General features: G+C 44.4%; 6 protein-coding genes across 6 annotated transcripts; 2 read left to right on the plus strand and 4 right to left on the minus strand.

The window, feature by feature from the left end:
- Positions 1–151: 151 nt before the first annotated feature.
- Positions 152–2,653, minus strand: CWH41 (mannosyl-oligosaccharide glucosidase; the record flags this gene model as incomplete). The annotated part of the gene is made up of 1 exon (XM_056227984.1): positions 152–2,653. One exon carries the CDS (start codon positions 2,651–2,653, stop codon positions 152–154), a length of 2,502 nt encoding a protein of 833 aa, XP_056087751.1.
- Positions 2,654–2,903: 250 nt separating this feature from the next.
- Positions 2,904–5,027, minus strand: TRP5 (tryptophan synthase TRP5; the record flags this gene model as incomplete). The annotated part of the gene is made up of 1 exon (XM_056227985.1): positions 2,904–5,027. One exon carries the CDS (start codon positions 5,025–5,027, stop codon positions 2,904–2,906), a length of 2,124 nt encoding a protein of 707 aa, XP_056087752.1.
- A 242-nt stretch (positions 5,028–5,269) lies between these two features.
- On the minus strand, positions 5,270–6,508 carry PGD1 (Pgd1p; the record flags this gene model as incomplete). Its single annotated transcript, XM_056227986.1, has 1 exon — positions 5,270–6,508. One exon carries the CDS (start codon positions 6,506–6,508, stop codon positions 5,270–5,272), a length of 1,239 nt encoding a protein of 412 aa, XP_056087753.1.
- Positions 6,509–6,738: 230 nt separating this feature from the next.
- On the minus strand, positions 6,739–8,709 carry PIB2 (Pib2p; the record flags this gene model as incomplete). Its single annotated transcript, XM_056227987.1, has 1 exon — positions 6,739–8,709. One exon carries the CDS (start codon positions 8,707–8,709, stop codon positions 6,739–6,741), a length of 1,971 nt encoding a protein of 656 aa, XP_056087754.1.
- A 308-nt stretch (positions 8,710–9,017) lies between these two features.
- Positions 9,018–11,174, plus strand: STT3 (dolichyl-diphosphooligosaccharide--protein glycosyltransferase subunit STT3; the record flags this gene model as incomplete). Its single annotated transcript, XM_056227988.1, has 1 exon — positions 9,018–11,174. The coding sequence occupies one exon, from the start codon at positions 9,018–9,020 to the stop codon at positions 11,172–11,174; it is 2,157 nt and encodes a 718-aa protein (XP_056087755.1).
- A 300-nt stretch (positions 11,175–11,474) lies between these two features.
- On the plus strand, positions 11,475–13,688 carry ALK1 (protein kinase ALK1; the record flags this gene model as incomplete). Its single annotated transcript, XM_056227989.1, has 1 exon — positions 11,475–13,688. One exon carries the CDS (start codon positions 11,475–11,477, stop codon positions 13,686–13,688), a length of 2,214 nt encoding a protein of 737 aa, XP_056087756.1.
- Between the last annotated feature and the right edge of the window lie 66 nt (positions 13,689–13,754).

The following is a 13,754-nucleotide window of genomic DNA, read 5'->3' on the forward strand; positions in this document are numbered from 1 at the left end:
GGTTTAATAAAAAATAGGAACTGCTGGCTCCAATAAAAAAAAAATGCGAAACTCTTCTCAAAAATTGAAATGTTTACTATCTTAGCCCTACGTGCTGGTAAGAGTCTGACTATGTTAACTGTTTATATGCTATGTCTATCTACATATGGATTCAGAAACGCCCGAGAATGTTCACAACCAGTGCTGTCCAACCAGTGAAATGTTCAGCACCAGTGCCATGGCCATCTATCGGACTGTAGTTTTCATAACAATAGCCCTGTTCTTTCCAGACTTTGTAAATGTTGTTACTGAGATTAGTCTTTAAGCTTTGGTACAGTTTCTTGGCATTGCTAGCCTCACCAGCCATGTCAAAAGTCACCTCAGGATAGTAGTATCTCATTGCATCAAGGCACAAGTAATTGATGTTCATCCAGATTGGGCCTCTCCAGTAATTCTCATCCTTACCAAAATATTCATCCTGTCTTGATAATGACAGCAGCCCATATTCAGAAAACAATTTTTCTGGGTCACTCATCAAGGCGACAATTTTCTCTAACTTGGGTGAGTTCCTGGGGATGAGTTTTAATGCAAATGGCAACAAAGAGATATAACCCTCATGGCACACGAATTCTCTGATTTCGTCGTCTTCGGGATCGATACTGATGTCACAGTAACAATCATTTTCTTCACTCCAATGTAGCAGATCCAAATTTTCCACCACATTTTGCTCAATTTCTGCATATTTTGCCTCGTCCTCTGTCAATTCCAAGACATGAGCAATTTGCCTCATGGACCTTGTCATGACTCCCACCCATGCCAAGGCATCTACGTTCAATTCAGCCACATCAGGTGGTTGTGCTCTAGGATAATCATCCATACCGCTTGGCAAACAATGTGTGAAAGTCCGTCCAACCCACTTGTAGACTTCATTCTTATGTATCTTATCCCAGATTCCTTCGTCTTCCAATATTGTCGCATATTCGTCAATAAGACCCGCTTGAGATTCTTTGAACCAGTTGTAGTGCTTTAATAGTTTGGGGTAAATCTTCTTAGCGTATTCAGCCAGTAAATCGGGGTTCGCCTCTAGATTGTTTGTCATAAAACTGTTTGCTTTTCCAGTAAACATTACCTGATCGTTGGTAGCACTGCCAAAATCTCCAATTTTTTCAATGGCTCTGGAAAGCATTTCACTAAATGCAAGCAATAGAGTTGGTGGGTTAGCAATGTTAGGGTTCTGTACTTGGAATTCCTCCGGAACTTTACTTCTTGCTTCATTACCCAATATGATTTCTCTGGCAATCCAGCCACTATCATCTTCGATCATTTCGAACCAGCTAGCCAAGATTTCAAAGGCAAGATCAAAATCATATTCCATGATTTGTAAAAGATGGAAGCCTTCATCCCAATAAAAGCCACGTGGAAAAAAGCCACGGCTCGGAACACTGGTAAACAATTCAAATGGACCTTCTTCTTTCGCATTCAGTAGCTTGATATCGGCAAATTGACTTTCATCAAATTCAGTTTCACGATCAACCAGTTGCTTCCCATAGAAATAACCAATCCCTCCCAGTAAGTTTGAAAGTGTTTCCAAAGTAAATTTTCTCTTAGCATCAACGCTCTCAATCAAATCGTGCCCTTCTTCAAAACTGAAGTGTTTGTCAAAGCGCGCACTTATTTCATTCAGTGTCCAAGTAATCAGCTCAGTAATTTGTTCTTTAGTGGAGATGCTTTGAGTCGTTTCAAGTTTATTATATGTGACATCAAACTCAAACCCCTCTTCCTTCGATAAATCAAATGTCTTTTGTACGTAATGAAAGTTGCCAGGATTAAAATTGTACAGATTCCTAATGGTCAATACGCTTGGTATCAAATCTGCCGGACGTTGCTTTGTTTCTTCTTTTTCAAGTATATCACGTATCGAATCGCTCACTAGAGATTGGAAAACATCACGAGCTTTCCAAACTTCATTGTCTGGAATTTGGAGTGATAGATGACTTGTTTTGGAGCAGTCGCTTCCTGGTGCCACTTCCATACTTTCATATGCTGGATTGTTGAAATATTGACCAAAGTTGTCTCTCACCGTAAGATCATACTCTCCTAATTCTTTAGAATACCCCAAAAATCTCAAATTATTAGGTCCATCTCGATCTATCATTGCCAATGAGGACATTCCATCAATTTCGCCACCATTTTGACTGAAATACACTACAACAGACGCCGTGGATGGTTGTTTGGGGTCCAAGGGTCTGCCGTGAACTCTCACCGACCAGTTTTCTCCATTTTTGCTCTTTACGAAATACACCGTCAAATTCAAGTTGTTTTTTTCATCGATAAAAATCTCTTTACCACCAATCCTTGGATCATAAACTTCCCAGCCATACTTTTGTAACTTATCCTGAGGCGTAGCAAAATGTCTTAATGAATGCAATCCATCCTGACTCAAACTGTTGAACCACATGATACCCATCATTAGCGGACTTTCTCTTACGTATCTAGGTCTCATACCAAAGTAGCAATTGGATCTATAAGGTGCCCACAATAGGGATTCATTCGTAAACTTTTGGTACTCTTCCAACTCTGCTTGTTCATCACCGTTAAGGGTGGCAGATACCAAGAGAACTATATTAGCTAGTATCCAAAATGCCCTGAGCATCTTCGATCTTGGATTGAGCATTGCGAACCAATCTGACCCTCTCTTGACATCTTTCTTCTTATAAATGCCCTTTTGCTAATAATGTAATGTGTCACGTACTCTTGAAGTTGAAATTTTAATTTACGCGACAATGTCTGCTTAACCGAAATGAGCTAAAATGGTTGATTTGAAGGAATTGAAGAAAAGCAGGCAAACGGTAAAATGTACCAATGTATCCGATTGTATTTTATATCCGTCTATGTAGTTACAAAGTTAGATAAAACGTGCTTTATTAAGCAGATGGATCTTCTTCGAATCTCAAATCCCAGCCAATCTTTGGACCTAATTTTGGTAAGACTTCAGCGACACTTTGCACATCTTTGTCACCTCTACCGGAAATATTGATGACCAAATGCTGTTCAGGTTTCATCGTCTTGGCCAATTCACACGCACCATAAACGGCATGGGAGGATTCCAAAGCAGGAATAATACCTTCTAATTGAGACAGTAATTTGAAACCGAGTAGAGCTTGAGCATCGGTGGCAGCGATGAATTGAGCACGCCCAGTGGACTTCCAATATGCCAACTCCGGACCAACACCTGGGTAGTCTAGCCCAGCGGAAACGGAGTGTGTATCATGGACTTGACCGTCGCTATCTTGCAAGACGTAGGTCTTAACACCATGGAAGACACCAGGCCTACCAGCTGTTAAAGTAGCAGAGTGGAATTTTGTGTCTACACCATCACCACCAGCTTCTACACCCAATAGCTTGACGGAAGTATCATGTTCAAATGGTGAGAACATACCTGTGGAATTGGAACCACCACCGACACATGCAACAACAGCATCAGGTAATTTGCCATTATTTAGCGCGGCAAACTGTTCCTTAGTTTCCTTACCAATGACACTTTGGAAAGTTCTGACCAAAGTTGGGTATGGATGAGGACCGATAGCAGAACCGACGACATAGTAAGTGGTCTTCAGGTTAGTAACCCAAAATCTGAATGCTTCCGAAGTGGCGTCTCTTAAAGTTTTTGTACCATTGGTGACAGCAATCACCTTGGCACCAAGGATTCTCATTCTAAAGACGTTCAAAGCCTGACGACGGACATCTTCCGCACCCATGAAGACAGTACAAGTCAATCCAAACTTAGCACATGCAGTAGCAGTGGCAACACCGTGTTGACCGGCACCGGTTTCAGCGATGACATTTTTCTTACCCAACCTCTTGGCTAAAAGAACTTGCGCTAGGGCGTTATTGATCTTGTGAGACCCGGTATGGTTAAGATCTTCTCTCTTTAACCAGATTTGAGCGCCTTGACAATGTTCAGTCAATCGTTCAGCTTTGTGTAGTGAAGAAGGACGGCCCATGTATGGGTACAAGGACTTGAAGTCTTCCCAGAATGTAGGATCAGCAACCGCTTCATCGAAGCCCTTTTCCAATTCTCTTAGACATGCATGGAGGGCTTCTGGGACGTACTGACCACCAAAATCACCAAATCTGATTGGATGCTTGTGGTTTTCATCGAATTCATCCAGTATTTCCCTCTTAACGTTTGCAGACTTCAACGATTCCTTTTGGAAGGCAAAGAAATCGTCCTTCGACAAGGTTTTGTGCTTGGCGCCATCTAGGATTCCCTCCACGTATTCCTTAGCAACATCGTATCTCTTGCCTTCTGGAGCATCTCCGCATAATGTGACAATTTTAGACCCGATGACTACACCGTCCGAAACGCTACCAACGGATTGGAAATGCTCTCTGGTGGAGACACCGAATCCGACAGCTATGGGAGTGTCCTTGGTGTACTTTCTGACTCTGGAGACAAGTTCATCCAAGTCACTAGCAACTGAACTTTGAACCCCGGTGGTACCCATTCTTGACACAACGTAGACAAACGAATTGGCAATGTGGGAAAGCAATTCCAACCTTTCATCGGTGGTGGAAGGCGCGACTAGAGGAATCAAACTCAATCCGTTATCGTAGACATAGTTCCTCACCTTCAATGCCTCCTCAGGTGGCAGATCAACAATAATAAAACCATTGGCACCGGCCTTAGCGGCATCTTGGATAAACTTCTCCTCACCATAGTTTAAAATAGGGTTGTAGTAACCCATTAGGATGATGGGCACGGTGACACCTTCATTCCTGGCTTGAGAGATCATTTCTAAGGTCTGAGGCAAAGTAACGCCGTTTTGCAGAGCAACAGTGTTGGATAGTTGGATTGTAGGACCGTCAGCAATTGGATCAGAGAATGGCATACCTAATTCGATGATATCCACGCCACCATCTTGGAAACCCTTGAGAATGGGGACGGTGTCCTTGACCGTTGGGTAACCTGCGGTCATGAACGTGACCAGAGCGTTCCTGTTCTCTTTCTTGGCGTTAGCAAAAGTTTGTCTGAGTTGTTCCGACATGGTTTATCAGTGTGCTTTGGTGCCCTTAGTGGGAGGAAAGTCTGCGTATACATGGAACGTGTGGCAGCCTCGATGATTCTTATATGGCAAAGCTAAGAATTAGTCATTCTTCCACAGCCAAAAGTGAAAAAAAAAAAAATAAAAAGAAAAGCCTTTCGGGTAACAAAAGAATAGAAGATTATACAGAATGATATCGTTACGTTGATATATAGACTTGGAAGCGGTAATGAGGGTCGCCCTGGTCACAAGAAGTCCATGTTTAGGCCACCTAGTTCCAGATTGTTCAGGTCCAGAGAATCGAGTTCTTTGCCGTTGTTGTTCATGGTGTTCATGCCCATATTCATATTGTACTGCTGCTGGGGCTGCTGGGGCAGTTGTTGTTGCGGTTGTTGCGGTTGTTGTGGTTGTTGCTGTTGTTGGAAATCAGTATTCATGCTCATGTTTAGGATATTTGCTGGGGTTAGGTTGTTTAGGTTCAACTGCGACTGTAGCGGAGTGTTGTTGGAGTTTGTACTTGGGTTTGGATTGGTTCCGTTGCCATTATTATTGAACTGTGGCATAGCGGGTTGTCCTCCCCCTTGAGTCTGGCCCCCCAATGAGTATCCGTTGGCCATAGGCGACATCATGTTGGTCAACGGCGTGCCCATGACATTCGTAGGCGAGACGCTGTTGATCATGTTGGGGGTTGGGTTGGGAAGCGCAGCCGCCATCGATGCCGTTATTGGTGTCTGAACGGCCGATTGCTGTGAGTACACCTGTGCTTGGGCCTGGGCTTGAGCCTGGGCTTGAGCTTGTGCCTGGGCCTGAGCCTTTGCCTTCTTGGTTTGTCTTGGTTTTCTTGGTTTCTTGGTAGCTGCAGTTGCTGCTGCTACGGTGCTATTAGGTGCATTGGGAGTTCCGATACTACTACTGCCCTTATGGCCTCTCTTGCCCGCCAGGGAGTGCTGTTGCATCGTAGCCATGGAATTTGGCTGGGAAAGTGAATGTGCATGCGCATGTGCGATCGGATTTGCATGAGGGGTGGTAGTTGTGGGGGTCGAGGCTGCTGTGGAGTGACTAGTGTTCACGACGGCCGCAGCCGGACCAGCGACCGTGCCGTTTTGGTTGTAGGTACTCAACGGTTCCAAGAGCTGGAAGCTTCTGTCTTTGTTATCTGCGGTTTTCAAGTATTCTGGAACAGTACTGAATAACGGTTGCAGTGCCTCCAAATGGGAAGACAGAGACTGGAACCTACCATTCAGCTGTAAGATCTTGTCTCTGACCTGTAGGTATCTGGCCATCCGGCTCCCCTGTTTGGGCCCGTCCTTATCTATGCTTGCCATCGTCTGTATGAATTCATTGAACTGCAATCGCAATGGTAGAATTTCGTCGCGTGCCTCGCTGATTTCTTTACACACGTTGTCTCTGGTTTCATTCTCGTTCTTGGCCAACGCTACTTCCAAGTCCTCTAGCTTGACATCTGCGGCTATGATCGAATCCATCCCGGCCGTTCTTGCTGCTGTCAGTGCCGGTTTGGGCTGGCTAATCAACGATATTATTAGTGATGGTTTATATTGTTCTTTTTCAAAATTTCGCTCGGCGCCTTACCGAAAATCCTAAGGAAATTGTATATTGTATTATATTGTATTATATTATATTAAGATTATTGTATACATAGTGGTGATACATTGGTGCATGCATCGCCCCCCTCCTTCTCCCGCGCAAATACTCATCAGAAACTACTCCAGTTCCAGTTTGCGGGCACAGAGCCGATCACGCTGCCCAGAACATCGTTACCTTCCTCTTGCTCCTTCCCAGCGCTCTCGTTTTCTGGGTCGTCCTCGTTCGATCTCACCTGGATGGGAGTTATCGTGTCTTGGTCGGCTGCAGCGTGCTCCTGAGGTGGACCGCCCTTCCTCGGCCCGAAAAGGTTGTTCATCTGCCTATTCTTGTAGTAATTGCGGAGTTTCTTTTTCTTATCGTCGTCGTCGTTGCCGTCGTTGCCGTCACCGCCCTCGCTGTTGCCGTTATTCTCGTTCGTGTTGGAATTATGACTCGAGGTTGATAGGTTCTCGTACTCGACTAGGCAGTCGTCGCATATCTTGCACAGCGTGCCGCCGCCGTTGACGCCGCCGTTGTTCAGTTCCTTGATCATGATAAAGTTTGCCTGCGAATCCAGGTACAGCCAGTGACGCAGGTGGTCCTGACAAAAGATATCTCCGCAGTGTCTGCAATGATGCTTCCTCTCCCATAGCGTGAAAGGTTTGTGGCAGTAGCGACACGAGTTTCTTTTGCTGTCGGCAATCCAGTGGTCCTTGGTGGGCGGGTTGACCCTGGTGGAGTTTCTGTTCGAGATGGTTGGTATCAAGTTGATTCTGTCGTTATTCGGGATGGAGTTCGGGAACAAATACGAAGATATTTTGTTTTTGTAGCTTTCCAAGATGGACGACGTGTTTGATTGAACGCTGGATTGAGAGGATATGATTCTCAGGTTGTTTGCGTTCTGGGCACCAGCGGATTGTCCTGCACTCGGATTGAGGCTGTGTTCCAAGTTAAAGTTCTTCTTGTAGTAAGAGGACATCGTTGCATTCAACAGGTCATCGTTGGTTATGTTCGTCTCTGAGACTTTCCTGAGCACGGCGGGAATGTACAGCGGCTTCTTGGGGTTGTTGATCTGTCTCACATTTGACGTGTGCTTGTTGGAGTTGAAATTCAGATTTGCGCTCGAAGTAGGCTGCGGTAAGAAGTCCAGCGAGGGCTTCCTTAGCATCTGTTGGTGCGGTGGCCTCGCAGCAGCCGCGTGGTTCACCGAGTCGATGATGACGTTCGTGTTGCCGAACCTTAATTGCGTCATGGAACTGGAATTCGTCGTGGTAAGTTTGTCGGCGATGTTTTCCGGTTTGGACGATGACAACGAGGACATAGAGGACGTGGACGAGGACGAAGAACCCTTCGCTTTGTTCTCGTTGCTCAACCGCAAATTGGAACTCGCATTCATCTTGAACGATGACAGTTTCCGTAGCGCCTGTGTAGTTAGGTTTTTCTGTCGAACCTCGTCATCCTCGTCCGCATCATTCTCCAACTCGTTGAACACAGCTTTGCTCTTCTTCTTCTTCTTTGTCTTCTTCTTCTTCTTCTCGCCCTTGCTATTGCTTGCCGCAGTGCTGGTCGGGTCTAACTCAGGATTCGCTTTTTGATCATCCGTGAAGGGCAACATCCTACCAATCTCCTTGCCAGTGGAAGGCTTCCTAGTATCCGTCAGCCCATCACCGGTCTTACTGCTGTAGCAGCTGCGAGCGTTTTCCTCCGCAGAGCTTTTCCTTAAGATCGACACCATCGCCGGCGATTGAATCTGTTGCTTCCTGTCAACAAACCCAGAATGGGGGTGCGACTGCGCAGTTCCAGTTCCCGTGGAACCCTCCTGCTGCAACTGCTGCTGCCGATGTTGATTAACCATCGACTTCAGTGAAATGCTGCTTAGAATACTCTGCTCGGAGTGCATCGATGCCCTGGGGACCACTTTCTGCTTTTCAAACGTGATAGGAGACGTCACAGTGTCAGCACCGCTTCCACCACCCCCATCTCTTCCATGATAGTCATCGTTCCTGGGCCCCAGGGGGACTCCTCCGCCGTTTCGCTCCTCACCATCCTCCTCCTCTTCCTTGATCGCGGGTGTTTTGGTCACACTATGCAACGCGGTCATCCTGATCTCCACTACAGCTGTGTTGCCCCAATCCCCACTGCTCCTTTGATTCTATCGCAGGTCTCAATAGTCATATCATAGGCTTCCTCTATCTCTCTTCGCCTCTTCTCTAAAAGATCACCGCCGACGACCGGTTTTTCATGCTAGTCGAGAATTGGCAACATAAGACACGAACCAAAGGCGAAGCTTGACAGGAGAAGGAGAGGTTGCAGCAGGACAGCTCAACTCAACATAGCATAGCACCCGCAATCGCAATCGCAATCGCAGTCGCAACTTCTACACTACCACCCGTCATTACTACAGCTGCCATGGGATCTGAACGGTCGTGTGTTTTGTCTGTGTTCCAGACCATCCTTAAGCTCGTCATCTTCGTGGCGATCTTTGGGGCTGCTATATCGTCACGTTTGTTCGCCGTCATCAAATTTGAGTCTATTATCCACGAGTTTGACCCCTGGTTCAATTACAGGGCTACCAAATACCTTGTCAATAACTCGTTTTACAAGTTTCTAAACTGGTTTGACGATCGTACCTGGTACCCCCTCGGAAGGGTTACTGGGGGTACTTTATATCCCGGATTGATGACCACCAGTGCGTTTATCTGGCACGCTCTGCGCAATTGGCTGGGCTTGCCCATCGACATCAGGAACATTTGCGTCCTGTTTGCACCGCTGTTTTCTGGAGTCACCGCCTGGGCCACCTACGAGTTTACGAAGGAGATAAAGGATGCCAGCGCTGGGCTTCTGGCTGCAGGCTTCATCGCCATTGTCCCCGGTTACATATCTAGATCCGTGGCTGGGTCCTACGATAACGAGGCCATTGCCATTACTTTGTTGATGGTCACCTTCATGTTCTGGATCAAGGCCCAAAAGACCGGCTCCATCATGCATGCCACATGCGCCGCATTGTTCTACTTCTATATGGTCTCTGCTTGGGGTGGCTACGTGTTCATCACCAACTTGATCCCACTCCACGTCTTTTTGCTGATTTTGATGGGCAGATACTCGTCCAAGCTGTATTCCGCTTATACCACATGGTACGCCATCGGGACCGTTGCATCCATGCAGATCCCGTTTGTCGGTTTCTTGCCCATCAGATCCAACGACCACATGGCCGCGTTGGGTGTTTTTGGCTTGGTGCAGATTGTCGCCTTCGGTGACTTCATCAAGGGCCAAATCAGCACAGCCAAGTTTAAAGTTATCATGATGGTTTCCTTGTTTTTGATCCTGTTGGTTGGTGTGGTCGGACTTTCCGCTTTGACCTACATGGGGTTGATTGCCCCCTGGACCGGTAGATTCTATTCGTTATGGGATACCAACTATGCCAAGATCCATATCCCCATCATTGCCTCCGTCTCTGAACATCAACCGGTCTCATGGCCCGCTTTCTTCTTTGACACTCACTTTTTGATCTGGTTATTCCCCGCGGGCGTATTCTTGCTGTTCCTCGACTTGAAAGACGAACACGTCTTCGTTATCGCTTACTCCGTCCTGTGTTCATACTTTGCGGGTGTCATGGTTAGACTAATGTTGACCTTGACTCCAGTTATCTGTGTGTCCGCTGCCGTAGCATTGTCCAAAATCTTTGACATCTATTTGGATTTCAAGACCAGCGATCGTAAGTACGTCGTTAAACCAACTGCTCTATTGGCGAAACTGATTGTTTCCGGATCATTCATTTTTTACTTGTACCTATTCGTTTTCCATTCCACTTGGGTAACAAAAACTGCATACTCCTCTCCTTCTGTTGTTTTGCCCTCGCAAACTCCAGATGGTAAACTGGCCTTGATCGACGATTTCAGAGAAGCTTACTACTGGCTAAGAATGAACTCAGAAGAGGACAGCAAAGTCGCAGCATGGTGGGATTACGGTTACCAAATTGGTGGTATGGCAGACAGGACGACTTTAGTCGATAACAACACATGGAACAATACACATATTGCCATTGTCGGTAAGGCGATGGCCTCCCCCGAGGAAAAATCTTACGAAATTCTCAAGGAACATGACGTTGATTACGTCTTGGTCATCTTTGGTGGTCTAATTGGGTTTGGTGGTGACGATATCAACAAGTTTCTGTGGATGATCAGGATTAGCGAAGGGATCTGGCCCGAAGAGATCAAAGAGCGTGACTTCTACACCCCAGAAGGAGAATATAGAGTGGACGCAAGGGCCTCAAAGACCATGAGAAACTCGCTACTGTACAAGATGTCCTACAAGGATTTCCCACAAATGTTCAATGATGGTCAGGGTACCGACAGAGTGCGCCAACAGTTGATTACCCCACAAGATGTTCCACCACTAGACTACTTCGATGAAGTGTTCACATCCGAAAACTGGATGGTCAGAATATACCAACTGAAAAAGGATGACGTCCAAGGTAGGTCTTTAAAAGACGTTGGTGATTCAACCAGATCCTCCACAAAGGCAAGAAGGTCCGTAAAGAGACCTGAATTGGGTCTAAGAGTATAAACTGGGCATCAATGAAATAAAACAAATAAACAGAATATACATATATAAACAGATAACTAAAATAAATAGAAATTTTGGTTCTCTCTCATCATTATCATCGTTCGTGACGGATCGTTTTTGCCCTTTTAGGCAAAACGTAAACAAAATAACAATAGAAAAAAAAACCTCTATCATTATTTATATTCAATTATTGTTACATACCTATTATCAAGTGCCATTTCTCTAGATCTCGTCTCGTTTCACCATTTCCATCCAGAAATTCCCAACTAGAACGCTTCAATTGAAAGTACTAGATACCCCATGGATTTTGAAACGTCGTTCGAGGAATTCGTCGAGGACAAACGGTTCATCGCCTTAGAGGTATCTGATAATGATGACGATTATGACACTGATCTAACTGCAGATACCACCGATGAGCTCGAGAGTTCGGTCGCTTTAAATATCAAAAACTGCAAAGCACCTTTGAACGGTACTACCGGCCATAATACACCAAGGAAGACAAATAGCAATTCCAAAAAGCGATGGTCTTTGTTATCTAATCATTCTACTGTCTCGTCATCCAAATCAAAGAAGAGATGGTCAGTGCTTTCTTCCAGTTTTACCAGTGAGTCCCACAAGGATAGAGAACCAAGAGGCTCTTTGCAGCAGAAGAGAAAGTCTTTACAAAGTTACTCGAGTTTAGATACGGTGGCTTCCAGTAGTTCTATGTCCGCTTCTTCGTCTTTGAAACAATCGTCCACTGGACTATCCCTCAGGCAATTGTTTACCAAGATAGGCATCAATGATGAAGTGCCACAACCTGGGGTCGGAATCGCAGAAGGTAAAGAAAACTTACCTCCAATTTTGGACAAAAAAACTTCACCGATTGCACCTATTGGTTCAGAAAACAGAATTAGAACGCCATTGAAGCCGCTTGTTAACCAGCCGAGAAGGTCAACTCTCCAACATCAACAACAGCATCAACAACAACAACAACCATTGTACAACGCGTCGTTAGCGTCAAGAAGGTCATCGATTTCTTCCACTGCCTCTTCTGCCAGTTCTTCCAAATGGAAGTTTTGGAAGAGAGATAAGAATATGCTGCCCCCCACATCGCAAGCTGATCATCATTCCTTTGCAGCAATGAACCGTCGTGGTTCCATGACGCTTGTTGAACCAAGGATTAAGGTCAAACATAAGTCATCCTTCTCAGAATTCCATAAGGCTATTTTCAACTCAAATACATACTCTGAAAGTAGCGATACAGTATCATCTATGGAAACGACCATGAAAAATAAAGCCTCCTCCTCGAGTTTGTCATTGAACGTGTTGAAGAAAAGAAGTTCACAATCAAGCTTGAAACACAAGAGTTCACATGCATCCTTACAGAAATTCAAGAGAAACAAGGGGAAGCCTTCCATTATGGCATCATCCACAGTAACCAGTAGTAGCAACGATGACTCCTGTAGTTACAGTTCCAAGAGTTCTACGTTGAGTCACCGAATTTCGTTACCTATACCAGACCAAGTGTCGCGTGATAAAATAAAGAATAAGTTAAGAAATTCAAACTCTTTGCTCTCCTTAAACTCCAAAACATCTCCGCCGATTAATAAAAATGACCAAGATGAATCGTTTTTAAGACAGATCTTGCAGAATTGCGATATAAAGAGAATTTTAAATCCCGCGAAGGGGGATATGTTGCCTTTAATTAATGACGTAAATCATTTGTCATCGATCCAGTTAACATCACATGTTTGGCAAATTGGTGAATTAATTTGCAAGAAAGTAGCCCTTGGTTCTATTGATGACGTTACATCGGATAGGAAGTCTTTATCTTTACAAGAACTGCAAAAATTCAAAATAATGAATCGAAAATTTAATGGTATACCACAATTATTGAAAAGCTTTGTCGTAAAAGAGGCAAATAACACTTTGTTTCTGTATTTCTTGTTCAAAGATCACGGTACTCCAGTTTCGTTGATCTCACTGAAAAATTGGAAGCAAATTATGAAGATATTTTGGTCTTGTGTGGGAATAATTCACGGCTTGGAAACAAATCTAAAATTTGAACACCGCAATTTAAGTTTGGATAATATTTTAATTGATGGTAATGGGAATATAACGATTATTGATTTCAAATGTAGTAGATTACAGACTCCCGAAGATGATGTTTTGTGTCTACGGTTGGATCATCCACTTTTTTTCCCTGATGGCAACGACAAGAACAAGATAAATGAATACCAATATCAATTCGAGTTTGAAGTTTATCAAAGTATGCGAATCTTATTGAACATGGATTCGAAAGCCTTTGAACCAATAACAAATTTGTATTGGCTATATTACTTGTCACGAGTTTTATTAAAATTAGGTGATAGAAAGCTTGGTAAGAATGATATAAATAGAGATAAATTGGCTAAGGTGGTGAGTCATTTGGAAGTAAACTTGGCGGTTTATAAGAGAGGCGGACAATTATCCAATAGATTGGAGACAGCGGACATTAAGAATACGGGAGATTTACTAAGACTATATGAATGAAAATGAAAATGGAAGATGTCGACAATATTGTATTTTATTTTTTTTTCTTTTTTCAATACATATATC

Source organism: Saccharomyces kudriavzevii (assembly GCF_947243775.1).
Source record: "Saccharomyces kudriavzevii IFO 1802 strain IFO1802 genome assembly, chromosome: 7".
NCBI classification, from domain to species: Eukaryota; Fungi; Ascomycota; class Saccharomycetes; order Saccharomycetales; family Saccharomycetaceae; genus Saccharomyces; species Saccharomyces kudriavzevii.